The 14,836-nt window shown below is 30.6% G+C and overlaps 4 protein-coding genes across 7 annotated transcripts in view; 2 read left to right on the plus strand and 2 right to left on the minus strand.

The window, feature by feature from the left end:
* The first annotated feature begins 76 nt into the window (after positions 1-76).
* Positions 77-5,720, plus strand: LOC130902514 (cell division cycle protein 20 homolog). Its single transcript, XM_057814714.1, has 5 exons — positions 77-607; positions 670-1,095; positions 1,157-1,261; positions 3,156-3,427; positions 5,150-5,720. The coding sequence occupies exons 1-5, from the start codon at positions 343-345 to the stop codon at positions 5,636-5,638; spliced, it is 1,557 nt and encodes a 518-aa protein (XP_057670697.1). The 5' UTR covers positions 77-342; the 3' UTR covers positions 5,639-5,720.
* Positions 3,433-5,045, minus strand: LOC130902516 (vacuolar-sorting protein SNF8). The gene is made up of 3 exons (XM_057814716.1): positions 4,783-5,045; positions 3,799-4,101; positions 3,433-3,747 (listed from the first exon to the last, which is right to left on the minus strand). Exons 1-3 carry the CDS (start codon positions 4,984-4,986, stop codon positions 3,502-3,504), a joined length of 753 nt encoding a protein of 250 aa, XP_057670699.1. The 5' UTR covers positions 4,987-5,045; the 3' UTR covers positions 3,433-3,501.
* A 346-nt stretch (positions 5,721-6,066) lies between the features above and the next one.
* On the plus strand, positions 6,067-9,003 carry LOC130902515 (uncharacterized). Its single transcript, XM_057814715.1, has 4 exons — positions 6,067-6,359; positions 6,558-6,857; positions 6,904-7,298; positions 8,701-9,003. Exons 1-4 carry the CDS (start codon positions 6,148-6,150, stop codon positions 8,937-8,939), a joined length of 1,146 nt encoding a protein of 381 aa, XP_057670698.1. The 5' UTR covers positions 6,067-6,147; the 3' UTR covers positions 8,940-9,003.
* The window catches only part of LOC130902512 (proto-oncogene tyrosine-protein kinase ROS), a 42,847-nt gene continuing 37,003 nt past the window's right edge, over positions 8,993-14,836 (minus strand). For 2 of the 4 annotated variants that reach the window (XM_057814712.1, XM_057814710.1), the window contains exons 21-28: positions 13,938-14,124; positions 13,766-13,877; positions 13,516-13,710; positions 13,251-13,463; positions 12,983-13,200; positions 12,774-12,928; positions 10,942-10,998; positions 8,993-10,839 (exon numbers count right to left, since the gene is read on the minus strand). In XM_057814712.1, coding sequence (XP_057670695.1) covers positions 10,655-10,839; positions 10,942-10,998; positions 12,774-12,928; positions 12,983-13,200; positions 13,251-13,463; positions 13,516-13,710; positions 13,766-13,877; positions 13,938-14,124 — 1,322 coding nt within the window. In that variant the 3' untranslated portion in view covers positions 8,993-10,654. The remainder of the gene's footprint in view (positions 10,840-10,941; positions 10,999-12,773; positions 12,929-12,982; positions 13,201-13,250; positions 13,464-13,515; positions 13,711-13,765; positions 13,878-13,937; positions 14,125-14,836) is intronic. The other 2 variants (XM_057814713.1, XM_057814711.1) reach the window with 1 other exon arrangement.

Below are 14,836 nucleotides of genomic sequence, written 5' to 3' on the forward strand. Positions count from 1 at the left end.
CTTAGTGGAATGCACCACTAGTAAAGGACTACAGTTTTTAATAAGGAATATTGTATAGACGTGAAAAATTTATAAAAAAGATATGTATTTTGAAATGCTATTTTCTTCAATACGTCCCTATTTTAATTCAACGATCGAAAACCTTTGGAAATATCAGCCATAGATAAACTTAAGTGTCGTACTATTGACGTTTCTATAGAACACTATTTGTCAACGACACGCTCTTGCCATTATTGAAGAATTTGAATTCGAAGGTGACCGTTACATAAAATTTACACATTTTTTTATCTACCATTCTTACAATTTTTTAAGTGTTATACAATAAGTGTATAATTAAATATAATGTCCCAATTTAAATTTTGGAACGATGTTAATAGTTTATTAAATATGGACGGTCCAGTTACTGGTCCATTACCTCGTTGGCAGAGAAAAAAAGAATCCGGTTCGTCGAATACTAGTTCTAATAATTCATCTAAACTAAGATCCCTATCATCTTCAGTTTTAAATTCGACTAAAACACCCGTTAAAGGTGCCGATAACGATTACCAACGTAGTAAAACACCTTCGAAGACTCCTAAAAAAAACAAAACACCTACTCCTAATAAAGGTAAGTCAATTTTTATGATTTCAATATTCTAAGAAACAAAAAATACACCTAATATCACATAGGTTCAAGGACACCTGGAGGAGACCGTTTTATTCCTTCTAGAAGTGCTAGTAACTTAGATTTAGCTCATTTAAAACTAACCCAAGATGAAAGTAATACATCTGATAGTCCTACACATAAAGGTCTTCAGAGAGCGATGTCTGAAAATCTTTATGGAACTGATATAGCAAATCAGAGGATCCTAGCTTATAAAAATAAACCTCCATCTGCCCCCGAAGGTTTTCAAAATCCCTTAAAAGTTATATATACACAAGCCAAGACGCCAGCTTCAATTAAAACTAGCAGTAGCAGATACATTCCACATGCACCTGATAGAATACTGGATGCCCCTGATATAGTAGACGATTTTTACTTGAATTTGATTGACTGGGGCTCAAATAATGTTTTGGCAGCTGCTTTGGGCTCTCACGTTTATTTGTGGAATGCAGGTAGGTAAATTTATTGCTTAAATTGTTGTGGCGGCTCTGAATACGAATTTTTATATTAAAGGCACAGGAAATATTGAACAACTGCTCGAATTGGAAGGCAATGATTATGTTTGTTCTTTATCTTGGATACAAGACGGATATTGCTTGGCAATAGGAACAACTAGTGGTAAGTTCATTTATTCATAACAAATTTTTATGTGGTATTTATCCTTCTAGTATCTCGGAAACTGGTGGTTTAGTAATTTAATTGTGAGATAATACAAAACTTTAGAAAAACAGTGACATTGTACTTTTATATATTTTGGTCATTTCATTTCAAAGTTGATATTAATCATGTTTTCAATGTATTCAGTTCTTAATTGTAATCAATCCCTGTATCCATAATAATTTCAAGGAAGCTAGATATTTGCTCATACCAAAAAATCTAATCAGACACTACACTCCTCTTTTAGTTTCCTCCTTCTTTTGAAATTTTAATACTGAAGGAGTCGTTTTATTTTATCTGGTACATTTGAACTACTCATTTCATTCATTAAAATTGTTGTATTTATCAATTTAAATATGAAAAACAGCCTTGGATGACCGTTATTTCCCTCTTTGGCTCACTTCAACTACTAGTATCATGCATGATAACTTTCATATAACCATACACAAATATTATGGAAGGTGCCAAAAGAACTTTTTGTATGATCCACTTTAGAAAATCAACACCAGTGTTTTCCAATCAGTTTTTTTATTAAATTAAATTAAATTAAATACTCTGTTTTTCTTGCGTATGTATTTGTTCTAGTTTTGCTTCTATGAGTTTCTTATATGAAGTCTTTTGTGTATTTTTGTGATGGAGAGACATTTTAGAACAGTAATTTAATCCGAATCCCTATAGAATCTATGTACTTCAGATTATCTAACTAAACTACTTATCTTTCAGTTTCCTCCCCTGTTTTTTCTTTGGCTCATTTGAACTACTTGTATAATTCATTATAATCGTTATATAATCATGTTCCACGCCGATGAGGAGTTCAGAAAGGACTTTTGCATGATTTACTCTGGAAAAGTGTTTCTCAATCTTTTTTTATGAAAGCATTTTTTGTTCCACAGAAAAGCTCTGGGGGTATAATAGGCGTTTGTACTCCTATCCTGGCCTCTTCATTTTCTTTAATTTCTGTTAGACCATGAAACCAGTCAAAATAGACTCTGTTATTCTTGGATATTTCATAGGAAACCAGCATTTGTACTAGTTAGAACCCCTCAAAATCTATACTTCTCAGCTGATCTGACTATACTTCTTTTTTAGTTTCCTTCTTGTTTTGAGACTTTTTGATATTGAAAAATTTAATTTTTTCCTTGGTACATTTGAACTACTCATTTTATTCATTATAACTTGTATATATCAATTTAAATATGTAAAAAAGCTTTAATTGGCCAGTATTTCCCTTTGATTCATTTGAACTACTTGTATCATTTATTATAATCGTTATCTAACCATGTTCAAATTTGATGAAGAGTTTCGAAAGGTCTTTTTGCATGATCCCCTATGGAAAAGTGTTTCTTAATCAGTTTTTTTTCTTATAAGAGAATTTTTATACCACAGAAAAGCTCTGGGGGAATAAAAGGCGTTTGTACTATTTTCCTGGCCTCTTGATTTTTTTTCTGTTTGACCAGTAGATCAGACTAGATAGACTTTAGTTTTTTTTATGAGTTTTTTATATTAAATTTGCATTTTAAAACCAGATCTACCTCCTACGGATCTTTACTCATCAGCTGATCTAACTGGACTACTTTTCTTTATTTTGAAACTATTTTCATTTTTTTATCTGATTCATTTGAACTACTAATTTGGTTTATAATATTTGTTGTATAGATCAACTCAAATTTGAAGAATAGCCTCGAATGGCTAGTGGAAGAATCGTTTTTCCTCTTTCATCTGAACTACTCATTTATGTTTGTCATATACACAAAGTGCAAAACTGACAAAACTAAGGAAAATTTTGAATAGGAAAGAATATCTTCTTAGTTCATTTGAACTACTTATTCTTGTGTAATTGAATATTTAACTTTAGGAACTGTTGAATTATGGGATTGTGCGAGATCTAAAAAACTTAGAATAATGGAAGGACATTCGGCTAGAATAGGTTCGTTAGCTTGGAATTCTTATATTTTATCCAGCGGTTCTCGCAGCGGTCAGATAATACATCACGATGTAAGACAAAGGGATCACCAAGTTGCTACATTAAATGGACACACTCAGGAAGTATGTGGATTAAAATGGTCTCCGGATGGAAAATATCTTGCTAGCGGTGGCAATGACAATGTCCTTAATATTTGGCAAACGGTAAGTTTCATTTACAAACTTTATTTTAATTTGTTATAATTACATTTTAAGCAGAAATTTATAAAAAAAGAAAATTAAGCATTTGAATTTATGCAAGCAGTGTATAAACTAGGAAAGTAATATTTATATTCCTCGGGGTGTTGCGAATCTAACCAAGCTAATCCTTGATTTATCATGTGTTCTAATGCCTTTTCGGCCCTCTGTTGTTCCCAATTTAATTCTTTACATAAATATGACGACGAAATGGATCCGAAATTTTTTTCAGCTTGTTGTAGTATAGTCGAATGATCCATACTAAGTTCACCGGGTACAGATTGAACCTAAATATATTTAAAATTAATTATTTCTTATATGATAAACAACCCACTCACCATGTATCTATCTTTACCCATAGGTATAACGTTGAATCCATTTCCAAATATTTTCAGTTTGTGTGCCGCTCTAATTAAGTCATCTTTAGTGATATCCTGATGAGATTTGTTTTGTCCTCTCGCTTTTATTAGTTTTGTCCTTAATTCGTCAAGGCTGATGAGACCACCGTTTTTTTCGTTTGTAGCTAAACAAACTTCTACTATTTGTACAGCTAATTCGTAATAAAAATCGCCTATTCCCAATACAGACCAAAATCCTTTACCGGATGATAACGGATCTACCCCGATGCTAGCACACATTTCCTAAAAGTAATCAAGACAGGTGTTTTTAAAATTAATTAAACTTTTTGTTAACCAAAATGCATTGTTGACCAAAATGGAAGTTTCAAACAACTGTGTTGAGAAGCTTTTGGATAGAAATATCTTTAGAAAGTACAATATTTCCGATAGCCAAGGGGGTTTAAACATCTGGAAAGCTATTGCATTGGAGGGCAAACAGACACAAAGTAACTCTAATCTAACTATTGAAATGATATAAAACTGGTGGTTAGTCTTCTAACAGGTCAAATACCACATTAAGACGATATGCATAGCAGAGGAGGACAACTGTAGATTCTACAAGGAAAACATGGAAATAGTGGAGATCTAAACTTCTAATATCCTGCACATTTCATTAAAACAATGAGATGTAGAGTCTTGTACAATATATCTTTTTGGTTCATTTAAACTACTTGCATCATTAATCATATTTGTTGTATAATCGTATTTGAAGCTGATGAACATTTTGTGTTTCCACCCTGGGAAAGCACCACTAGAGTGCTACTCATCTAGTTTTCTCTTACGAGAGCATTTTTCTATATTAACAAAAAGGTACAGGCAATTAGAAAAGGTTTTGGACTTTTTTTGTATAGGGGAAATGTACAGTATATAGTGCCTGAAAATCCAAAACAATCTACAATCTATCAAAAATGCGTTAGGATTTACCTGAAATTGTTTCCTAAACTCTGGATTCTTTCTAATTTCGTTTTTATGTTTTGTAGCAAAATCTTCCAAGTTTGTTTTGAATACTTCCAATTGTTTGGTCATTTGTTCGAATTGATTTTCTTGTATTTCGTTACCTTTTCCTTTATATCTTTCCTGTTCTAATTTTTCTTTTTTGATAGCTCCTACGCCGATACCTCTCCTCATTTTGGAAACAACAAAATTTAATAAACCTGTGACTGTAGTAATTGGTTAGACGAATCTTCTTTTTTAAATTTTGTTCCTTTGTTATTATGGTATATAGATACAACCTTAAATGATTTGTACTATTGTGGTATACAGCTACTATACATTAAATAATTTCCTTTAGGTTAGTGGAGGATTTTATAGTAACTCAACGCCATTACATACGTTTACTGCTCATCAGGCAGCGGTTAAAGCTCTATCTTGGTGTCCTTGGCAACCTCATATTTTAGCTAGCGGAGGCGGTACCGCTGATAGACATATACGATTTTGGAATTGCAATACAGGGAGTTGTGTAAACTCCGTCGACGCAAAATCACAAGTATGCGCATTGTTGTGGTCTACGACTTACAAAGAAATCATATCGGGTCATGGTTTTGCTAATAACGAAATTATAATATGGAAATATCCTTCAATGACGAAAGTGACTGAATTAACAGGGCATACGGCGAGGGTGTTGCATCTCGCGATGTCTCCGGACGGTACTACTGTTCTTTCCGCCGGCGCTGATGAAACATTGAGGTTATGGAAATGTTTCGTAGCACCGATAGAAAAAACTAAAGACGCCAAAAAAGTCAAATCGAAACCCAGTGCACTCAAACAATCTATTCGATAATTGTTTTTAGTTCATTTTTATACCAATTTATGACTATATTTATAATTATTGTATGTTTTTCAATAAATCATATCTGACGCAATATCAATTTTATTTATACATCTATCATTATGGAAAATCACAATTCAACCACCCTTAAGTCCTGATTTGAATCCAAAAGACACAAAAACTGGCTGTAACTGAACACCAAAATATTTTCTACTAGTAGTTTTATTGTAAAAGTTAAGAAAGAAGAGTGGAAGATAAACGCCATGAACAACTGAAAAACCTAGATATACTTATTGAATAGTTTGAAACTAATTTGGAATAATACATATTAATGTAGTTAAGAATATTAATATTGTTTAGTTAAGTACTAATTATGCTCCATAATTATAAAAAAGTCAGTATACATTCTCTCTTTACTTTATAACTTATCTATGGTCAATATAAAAGAAGAAGCATAACCTACAATTACTACGAGTCATTTGTCTTTAGTGTTTATATCTTTTAATTAATTGTGTGTTGAAATGGGTTCTCACAAGAAAAAGAAATACGAATCGAATTCATCTAGCGAATCCGATTCGAGCGAAAATTCTTCTTCATCCGAAGAAAAATCTAACAAAAAGAGGAGCCATAAAAAACAGAAACATCATTCAGATGATAGCGATGGCGAACCAAATACAAAAAAGAAATATGTTGAACATTCCGATGATTCCGACTCTAATAAACAGCGTCACAGGTACATATTTTCAATATTTTATTAAATTTTATGTTAATTACATATAAATATTTTGTATTACTTATATGTATTTATTCAGTTTCATTACTATCAGCGGCTTATAAATTTTTAGATGATTCGTATTATTATAAAAGATTTTATTGTAGATATAAAAGAATTTAGTGCAATGGTCTTAAATTTAGAAATTCATTGTTATAGAACGTCGAAAAGAAGCGATGATAATAGATTAAAAAGAAGTGAATACGACGACAAACATAGGAGTAATGATAATCATAGACACAAAAGTGCTAAAAAAATACGAGAAAACGATGTAGGAAAATATAAAAAAGAGACTCATTATAGAGATAAAGAATACGAAGATAGAGAAAAGTTTAGAGGAGATCGAAAAGACGACAGGGAATATAATAGGAGCAGACATAATCATAGAAACAGAAACCGAGAATATAACAGCAATAAAAGAGAAACTTATGAAGATAAATATAAAAAAAATGGAAATAGGTGAGTTTTATTTAATATAATTCTATATATTAACTTTTTTTTGTAGTAGGGGGAAAAAGAGTGGTTCTTTTGATCATACTAATGCCAAATGGGGTAAGCCAGAAAATGAGACTAAACCTGAGAAAAAGGATCCAACCCAAAAGGATAAACCTAATTTCGGATTATCAGGCAAATTAACAGAAGAAACTAATACATTTAGAGGGGTAGTTATCAAGTACAGCGAACCTCCGGAAGCGAGAAAACCACGAAGGAGATGGAGGTTGTATCCTTTTAAAGGAGAAAAAGCCTTACAAACTTTATACATACATAGAGAGAGTGGGTATCTTATTGGTAGGGAAAGAAAAGTTGTTGATTTACCTGTAGATCATCCGTCTTGTTCTAAACAACATGCAGCTCTTCAGTATAGATTGGTACCATTTACTAGAGAAAATGGAAGTACAGGTAAGAGATTTCAATACCTTTTGATGTAAATATGCTTAATTCTATTAGTAATCTATTTCTCAGCATCATTGTTTGTACATTTGAATAGTTACAATTTTGCAGCTATTATATAATTCTGATTTTCTTTTCGCTCTCTAGTATCAAATTTTGTTTTAATTATCTTTTTTTTTTTGACTATTTTTGGTTTATGATTTTCTTCGCATATCAATGTTTCCTTTCCAGTACTTTCATTTTACCATCTATTTCAGTTTTTTCTTGTACTCAGCTTTAGTAGAATCCATTATGTTATTTTAATAATTATGTACGTATTTTACTTCATTCTAGTGCTTTCATGTATCTTATCATGTTTTCTTCTCTATTTTCTAGTTTCTGTTTAGTCTTGTTTCTGGTTTTGGTAAAAAATTTGTTCTCAATTATTAAATTAAATTAAATTATTAAACTATTTTGTTCCCCTTCAATAGTTACTGTGATTTACATCCCATATCAACAATCTGTTTTCCAATGCTCCCATCTTTTTATTTATTTCAGTTTTTTTCTCTTTTACCTTTCTGTTTCTTCACTAATTTTGTAGGCATGTTTTCTTTCAATTGAGTATTTGTGTTTTTATATTTTCTTTTTTATGTTTGGTTTTTTTTCCAGTTTTGGAAAAAATTTTGGATCTTATTAATCTTTCTTTTGAGTATTTTTAGTTCTATTCCTTCAATTTTGTTTATTGCACTGATTTCCATCGCATTTGTGATCATTGGTTTTGTGTTTTCTTCTATTATTTTCATTCCTCTCTATAAAAGCATTTCTCTTTAATTTTAATGTATTCCATCAAATGTAATCATTGGTCTTATGATTTCCTCTATTTCTCCCATTCTTCTCAATGTAGGCATTTTTCTTCGATTTCTTTTTCTTTCTGATACCATTTTTGGTCCCAATCATCTTTCCTTTACCCATTTTTAGCTGCAAGTCTTCAATATTGTTAATATTGTTATAATATTGTCAATATTACATTGAATTCCATCTCATTCCATGATTATTGGTGTTGTGTTTACTTGTATTTTTTCAATTCCTCTCTATGTAGGCATTTTTCTTTGCTCAATCTATTTCTTGCTCTAGCTCTTCAACTTTGTTTATTTTTAATAATTTATTTAATAACTTTTCCGTCAACTATTTCTAGTCCTACTTCTTTTTTGTTTATTACTTTGTTTTCCATTGGATAAATTTTAACTGGTGTTTTATATTATAATTTCGTCTTGTTTATTTAGTTTTTTTTGTTTATTAACTTTTATTTATTGTAAAACCTTCAGAATCCTTCAATTTATCCTTTTCTTGCCCCATTGCTGCCCCTAATTAGTTCAACACTAATATTTTAATGTTATTATAATGTTGTTTTACATTATACTTCAATTTTAAGGTAAAAGAGTGAGACCGTACTTGATAGATTTGGATTCGGCTAACGGGACTTACATTAACAATAAAAAAATCGAGCCTAGAAAATATTACGAATTATTCGAAAGAGATGTCATAAAATTCGGTTACAGTTCGAGGGAATACGTTTTATTACACGAAAACAGTAAAGATGAAGCTCTCGATGATGATGTAAAAGTGGAAGAGGATGATGAATGCGAGGTGAAAGTAAAGAAAGAGAATTGATTTATTTTTTTGTAAATAATTATCTCTTTTTGTCTAAATAATAAGTAAACATAAAGATTTTAAACGTTTATTTAAATCATTTGAAAATTAACATGAAATTACAATATTAACATATTAAAATCACATATTCTCATTATTTACAAAATATGTACAATAAATATAATCTCATTATTAAATTGATATCAATTTTAATGAAAAAATACTGACATAAAGGCACTTTACAAAAAGTATTACGCAACATTCATATAAAAATATTTTCATAATTTTCTATACATATTGTGGAAAATTCTTTTTTCTACACCTATAGGTAGTGGAGATCTTTTTGTAGAGTCTTACAAGGACGTGATATTCAAAATTTTTGTCAAAATATATGAAAAACACAAAAATTTTCATACTTACAAAACGTTATGGCCTGAAATTGTTTTTAACCACAAAATTAGCAGAATGTACATAGATAGAACCTTCAAAAACGGAATACTAAATTCAGTTATTTTTTTGTTGTTTCTTTAGAAACCAATGGTAAAATTCATATCAAATTCACTGTTAATTTCACAAATATTGATAAATACACCCCAAAAAATTATCAGAATGTACCTATCAACGAATAACGACGTAAAACATAAACATTAGAATCCATTAGATATCAACAAAATAAAACTGAATGTATCAGTTATTTTAGACTGATATTGTATATTTCTATAACAGATAGGACCTTAAAAAGCACATTTACGTATGATAAGGATCAAATAAGGACTAAAAGATAAAAAAATGTGGATAAAAAAATCAGAACTAGGCAATGTCCTGGCAGATTGTTTTGCACAGAGGATGAAACCTCCATCCACATTCTCTCGAAGTATGAAGCACTATAGAAGTCCAGAGCACTACACCTGAGAGCGTATGAAATAGAAGACGAAGATCACTGGCAATTAAAGTCATCCCACATTCTAAACTTTCCAAGAGGAGTGGGATTAACAGATTGGCTGACGATGGGTTTCCCAGTATCACTGCAAAAAAGGAGGAGACAATAGATCCTTTGGGTCGAGGTGTATATGACACCCCAATATATAATAGTGTTGGCCTTTATTGACGATTGGAAATATATATAGTACAGAATGTCAGTTTTAATAATGTTGCTTAATACTTTTCACAATTCTACATATATTTGATCTAATTTAAAATAAGGAAATTTTTTTTAAACTATAATTATTTGTACAAATATTCATTGATATGATTTTCTTGGCAAAAAAAAAGAACTTAGTAAACAAATAATTAAAAGAATGGGGATATATTTTACAATAATTATATAAAAATTGATAGAATAAATGGTACGAAATAGAATAAAGAACTAAACAGTAGAAACCTGAAATTGGAAAAATTACATTTTATCAGACTTTAATAAAAATCTCATAGTTTCGAATACATCCTGTTTTGAAAGCGACTTAAAACAGCCGCAAAATAAAATTCTACACTCTAATCGATAAAAAAAAACGAGTTTAGGTACAATAAAGTAATAGAAATTCATCCAAAAATTGCAAAAAAGCTGAAAATAACACCAAACTAGTCCAAAAATTCCTCTAAACTAGAAAAAAAAATTGAAAAACAACAAAACCTAATATAGTAGTTCAAATGTACCATCGAAAGTTATGATCGATTCTGATGAAACTGCACTTCTATTTGGTTTTTAAACTAAATAAATCACTAATTACGACTTATCCTCAGTGTATTTCGGGATCTAAAGTTCTTAATATCTGATTCGGTATCTCGTAACCATCATTATCCAAAATATCGTCTGGTCCCAATATAACTTCCAGATATTTCGGTACCTGTATTGCATCGTCTTTATCCAAAAACGGAGTTATCTCTTTGGTTTCTTCGTCGTTTTCGATTTTCCAAGAATTTCCTGGAGATAGAACGAACTTCATTCAATTTTTTCTTTTATGTTAATCAAGAGTTTATTCCGTGATATATTAATTAGTTGAAAATGCGTTTTATTCACATTTACCTGAGCCGTTATGATTTTCGTCACGAAAATAAGCTTCATTCGATATCCCGGCAAACACTGCAGCAAGCAAAACATGATTATTAGTATACATGCTTACTTAAATACAAACATGCATAATATTAGGTTATGTTTATACATGCAAATATTTTGAATTTTCGCCGCGTTCCCCGCATAGAGTTGATATTAAAAATAGAGAGAGCGTGAGGTATGTTGGTGGAATGGTTCTGATTGGTGTAATGCATAGAATTAATATTAAAGATCCAATCAGAAGAGAGTAGAGAAATATGAAGCAAAACCCTCTCTATCTTTTATATTAATTCTATGGTTCCACGTCGATAAATGTGAGGTTAAGATGCGTTTACAAAAGTGATCATTAGTTTTGTGTTTTGGAAAGATGAATTTTTTGATAACTATACAAATGTTCATTTTTAAAAAATTCGCGAGTGTATGTGAATTAGACACTACAATTAAGGACTAGAAGGAATTAAAGTGAAAAAGTGAACAAAAATGTGAATCTAGTGATTACTAGATGAAAATAGTGATATCAAATTGTTATGAGAGATAAAACTCGTTCTGGGAGGAAATTTTAAACTTGTAAATAAAAAACAAGAATTGAAAGTAAATAAAAGCCGTTATATTTAATACTTTCCAATTATATAAACATAACTCGCTTTTTTATTATTTATTAAAAAGACTTGTTTGTTTTTCAACATTGTTCGAAAAATATGGTGACGTATTTTGTCTCATCAAAAGTACCCCCAATTATCAAATATCCCTACAAAAGAAAATACTTTAATAGGAACATTTACAGTTGATACAGTCATTTTATCCCGTCAGGAAGATCCAGCAACTGCGACAGTTCACCTTCAATACCACTTAAACCTCCTAGAAGATTAGACAAAGAAGTAGGAAATAATTATGGAGGAATAACATTGAGTTTTAGAAAGGATCTATCAGCACTATCAATACTGGAAACACATTCACACTGTTATCTTGGGATATATTTAGATCCAAAGCATGACTGAAAAGAGCACATAGGAACCAAATTGATTTGTACTTCATATATTGTTTATATATTGGTTATATTGGTTACGAAGAAGGAAATCTAAATTGATTATGGACAACAATATTTTAATTTATGACTGATTAAACCCATATAAATTTATGGTATAGAGCTTTGGGGTTGAATTGATATTTTCCAGAGGTCCCAGTTGAAAATATTATGGTGAAAGCACCAAGATTGATACTTTCCAGAAAGATTATCGATGACTAAAGGGATATGAGAATCCTCTAATATGACCATTACTACAATAACTAATCGAAAAACTACTCCCTATAGATATCAAATGAAATTTAGAGGTCCTTTTACTAGGAGAGCCCTTATCGTGCCATTGATGAACTGAATTCTACACCAGTCAATTAATTTGGGCATTTAGAAGTATTAGTTTGTTTTCTATGATGAAAAAGTGATTTTCATACGAAATATTTAGTCTTAGTTGTCTTTGATAGTGAAATTGGATTAGTTACAGTGTCAATATGAGGTTTAATAAAAAATACAGTGAACTAACTTTATTTCATTAAAAAGAAGTTTCAGAAATGTTTAAATTTATCTATAGTGATAAAGTAGCAAGTTTAGTACCATATAATTTCTAAAAAATGCAAAATACGCTACAAAAGGAAACTTTTTTTACAAATTTTGATATTGATACTCTATTTACTATATTTTTTATCATACCTCGAACATGTTATAATGAGAAAAAGTAAAAAAAAAATTATTTATATACAAAATCATTCATTGTTATGCATAAATTTGATTAAAAATGTATACGTACGGTCAGGTACAGTGCTGATGTATTGCCCTTCATGGGCAGCAGTCGTAGGGTTACGTAAAGTTTGTAAATGTAGATTTTCTAAAACTTCGTAACAATATTTAAACGTGGGTCTTTTATCTGATTCAAATTCCCAACAGTTCAACATCAAACTATGCCTGTGAAAAATTAACCACCATCAATTGAAATAAAATGTAGAATTTAGTACTTACAATTTATCTGGGCAATCTATGGGTTTCCCTAATCTACCTCCGCTTCTAACGTAGTGCAAAACTTCCAAATTAGCCCTCGCAGGATACGGTTGCTGACCCAAAGTCATTATTTCCCATAATAACACCCCGAAAGCCCAAACGTCAGATTGACTTGTGAAAACTCCATCTGTTAAAGATTCCGGTGCCATCCATCGTACTGGTAGAAGAGCCTCGCCTTCCTGAAATGATATTACAATTAGACTCCGCTAATTTTTTATATAAAACTTACTTTTCTATAATAATCGTTTTTATAAATATCCCTAGCTAAACCGAAATCTCCAATTTTGACTATTCTAGTTTCTGCATTGTAGGAAGAAACTAGACAGTTCCTGCAAGCCAAATCTCTATGAACGAAATGCATCTCCTCCAAATATCTACAACCCTTCGATACGTCTACGCACATTTTAATTAATTCTATAAGCGTCAAAAAGGGAGTTGAGGTCTAAAAAAAGTTAAATTACAATTAAATATTTCATTATTTCATCTAAACTTACTGAAGGGTTACGAGAATCCCTTAAATAAGTTAATAAATCTCCTCCTTCCATTAGTTCCATTATAATAAAATGGGGATCGTTGTCTAAACACACCCCGAGTAATTCTAGGATGTGTTCGTGTTTGAAATGGCTCATTAATTGAGCTTCTTGAAGAAATTCGCATTTTTCTTGACCTGACGCCCCTTTTTTTAAAGTCTAAACATTAATGTAGCATTAATTTTTATTAAATATCAATTTATGGTATACCTACTTTCACTGCAACCCTCGTATCACCGTTTGTGTTGTCGATTCCTTTTGCTTTACCTTCAAATACTTCACCGAATGCACCGCTACCCAAAAATTTAGTTAATGTTATTTGTTCCCTGTAATAATTAAAAAATTTCATGGTACTTTCATTCTACCCCTTTAAAAGAGATACCAACCTTCGTATTTGCGGTAAATGTCGTAATTCTTCTGCGGTAGGTTGAGCAGAAAAATATAAAATGTTGGTATTATGTACACCGGTTTTGGGTAATTCTCTTAGTATTGCCAATTCCACGTCTGGAAGTCTTGGAGTTGAAGGTACTACTTGTAATTTTTTATGTTTGTTACGTTTACCAGAACATATTACTGAACAAAAATAAACGTGCTCGTTTTAGTTTTAAAAATTCAAAAAAAAATTTCAAGATTTTCATTAATTGAATAAAAAACATGCTCGTTTTAGTTTTAAAATTTGAAAAAAAATTTCATATTCTAAATATATATTTTGGCTAACCTTCGTATATCGTCTTAATTCATGGAACGTAAAAATAAATCTGGTTATTTATTATATACAGATCATAGATAAACGAGTATTAGAGCATACTCTTTATCATCAAGGATATCGATTCAGTTCTATGGTTCAGAACAATTATTGACAGGTAAGCGAACACGAAACTAGAAATTCGTAGTTGAATTTTTAAATATCGTAGTAGACTATGCTGTTTATTTGAAAAAGTTAGTTTAATATTAAAAGATGGAAGACAAAGATTTTGAAATATTGATAAAAATGACGAAAAAATTTCAAGATGAAACCCAAAAAGCAAATAAATTATTAATGAGTTCGAAGAATACATCGAAAACAAATAACCATGAAGAAGAAATGTCTGAAGAAACGGAATTGTTACAGTCTTCGACTAAATATACAGACGACGATAATATACAAAAAATGAAAGCGATTATTAGAATTCAAACTTTGTCTTCTCTAATAACTAGTCATTTATTACGAAAATCGAAACGTTAAAAGTTTGTGTTCAGTTTTATTGTAAGCGTAAAGTTGAAATTTTTAGGTTACGTTTTGAAC

Source organism: Diorhabda carinulata, chromosome X (assembly GCF_026250575.1).
Source record: "Diorhabda carinulata isolate Delta chromosome X, icDioCari1.1, whole genome shotgun sequence".
Classification (NCBI taxonomy): Eukaryota; Metazoa; Arthropoda; class Insecta; order Coleoptera; family Chrysomelidae; genus Diorhabda; species Diorhabda carinulata.

Bases quoted from the DNA above. Each gene is read 5' to 3' on its own strand.
- LOC130902516 (XM_057814716.1), bottom strand. From the start codon at position 4,986: ATGAGGAGAGGTATCGGCGTAGGAGCTATCAAAAAAGAAAAATTAGAA. The intron at 4,102-4,782 runs GTAAATCCTAAC...GATTACTTTTAG, and splicing joins AGTTTAGGAAACAATTTCAG to GAAATGTGTGCTAGCATCGG. The intron at 3,748-3,798 runs GTGAGTGGGTTG...AAATATATTTAG, and splicing joins TGGGTAAAGATAGATACATG to GTTCAATCTGTACCCGGTGA.
- LOC130902515 (XM_057814715.1), top strand. From the start codon at position 6,148: ATGGGTTCTCACAAGAAAAAGAAATACGAATCGAATTCATCTAGCGAA. The intron at 6,858-6,903 runs GTGAGTTTTATT...TTTTTTTTGTAG, and splicing joins TATAAAAAAAATGGAAATAG to TAGGGGGAAAAAGAGTGGTT. The intron at 7,299-8,700 runs GTAAGAGATTTC...TTCAATTTTAAG, and splicing joins TAGAGAAAATGGAAGTACAG to GTAAAAGAGTGAGACCGTAC.
- LOC130902514 (XM_057814714.1), top strand. From the start codon at position 343: ATGTCCCAATTTAAATTTTGGAACGATGTTAATAGTTTATTAAATATG. The intron at 1,096-1,156 runs GTAGGTAAATTT...TTTATATTAAAG, and splicing joins CGTTTATTTGTGGAATGCAG to GCACAGGAAATATTGAACAA. The intron at 1,262-3,155 runs GTAAGTTCATTT...ATTTAACTTTAG, and splicing joins GGCAATAGGAACAACTAGTG to GAACTGTTGAATTATGGGAT.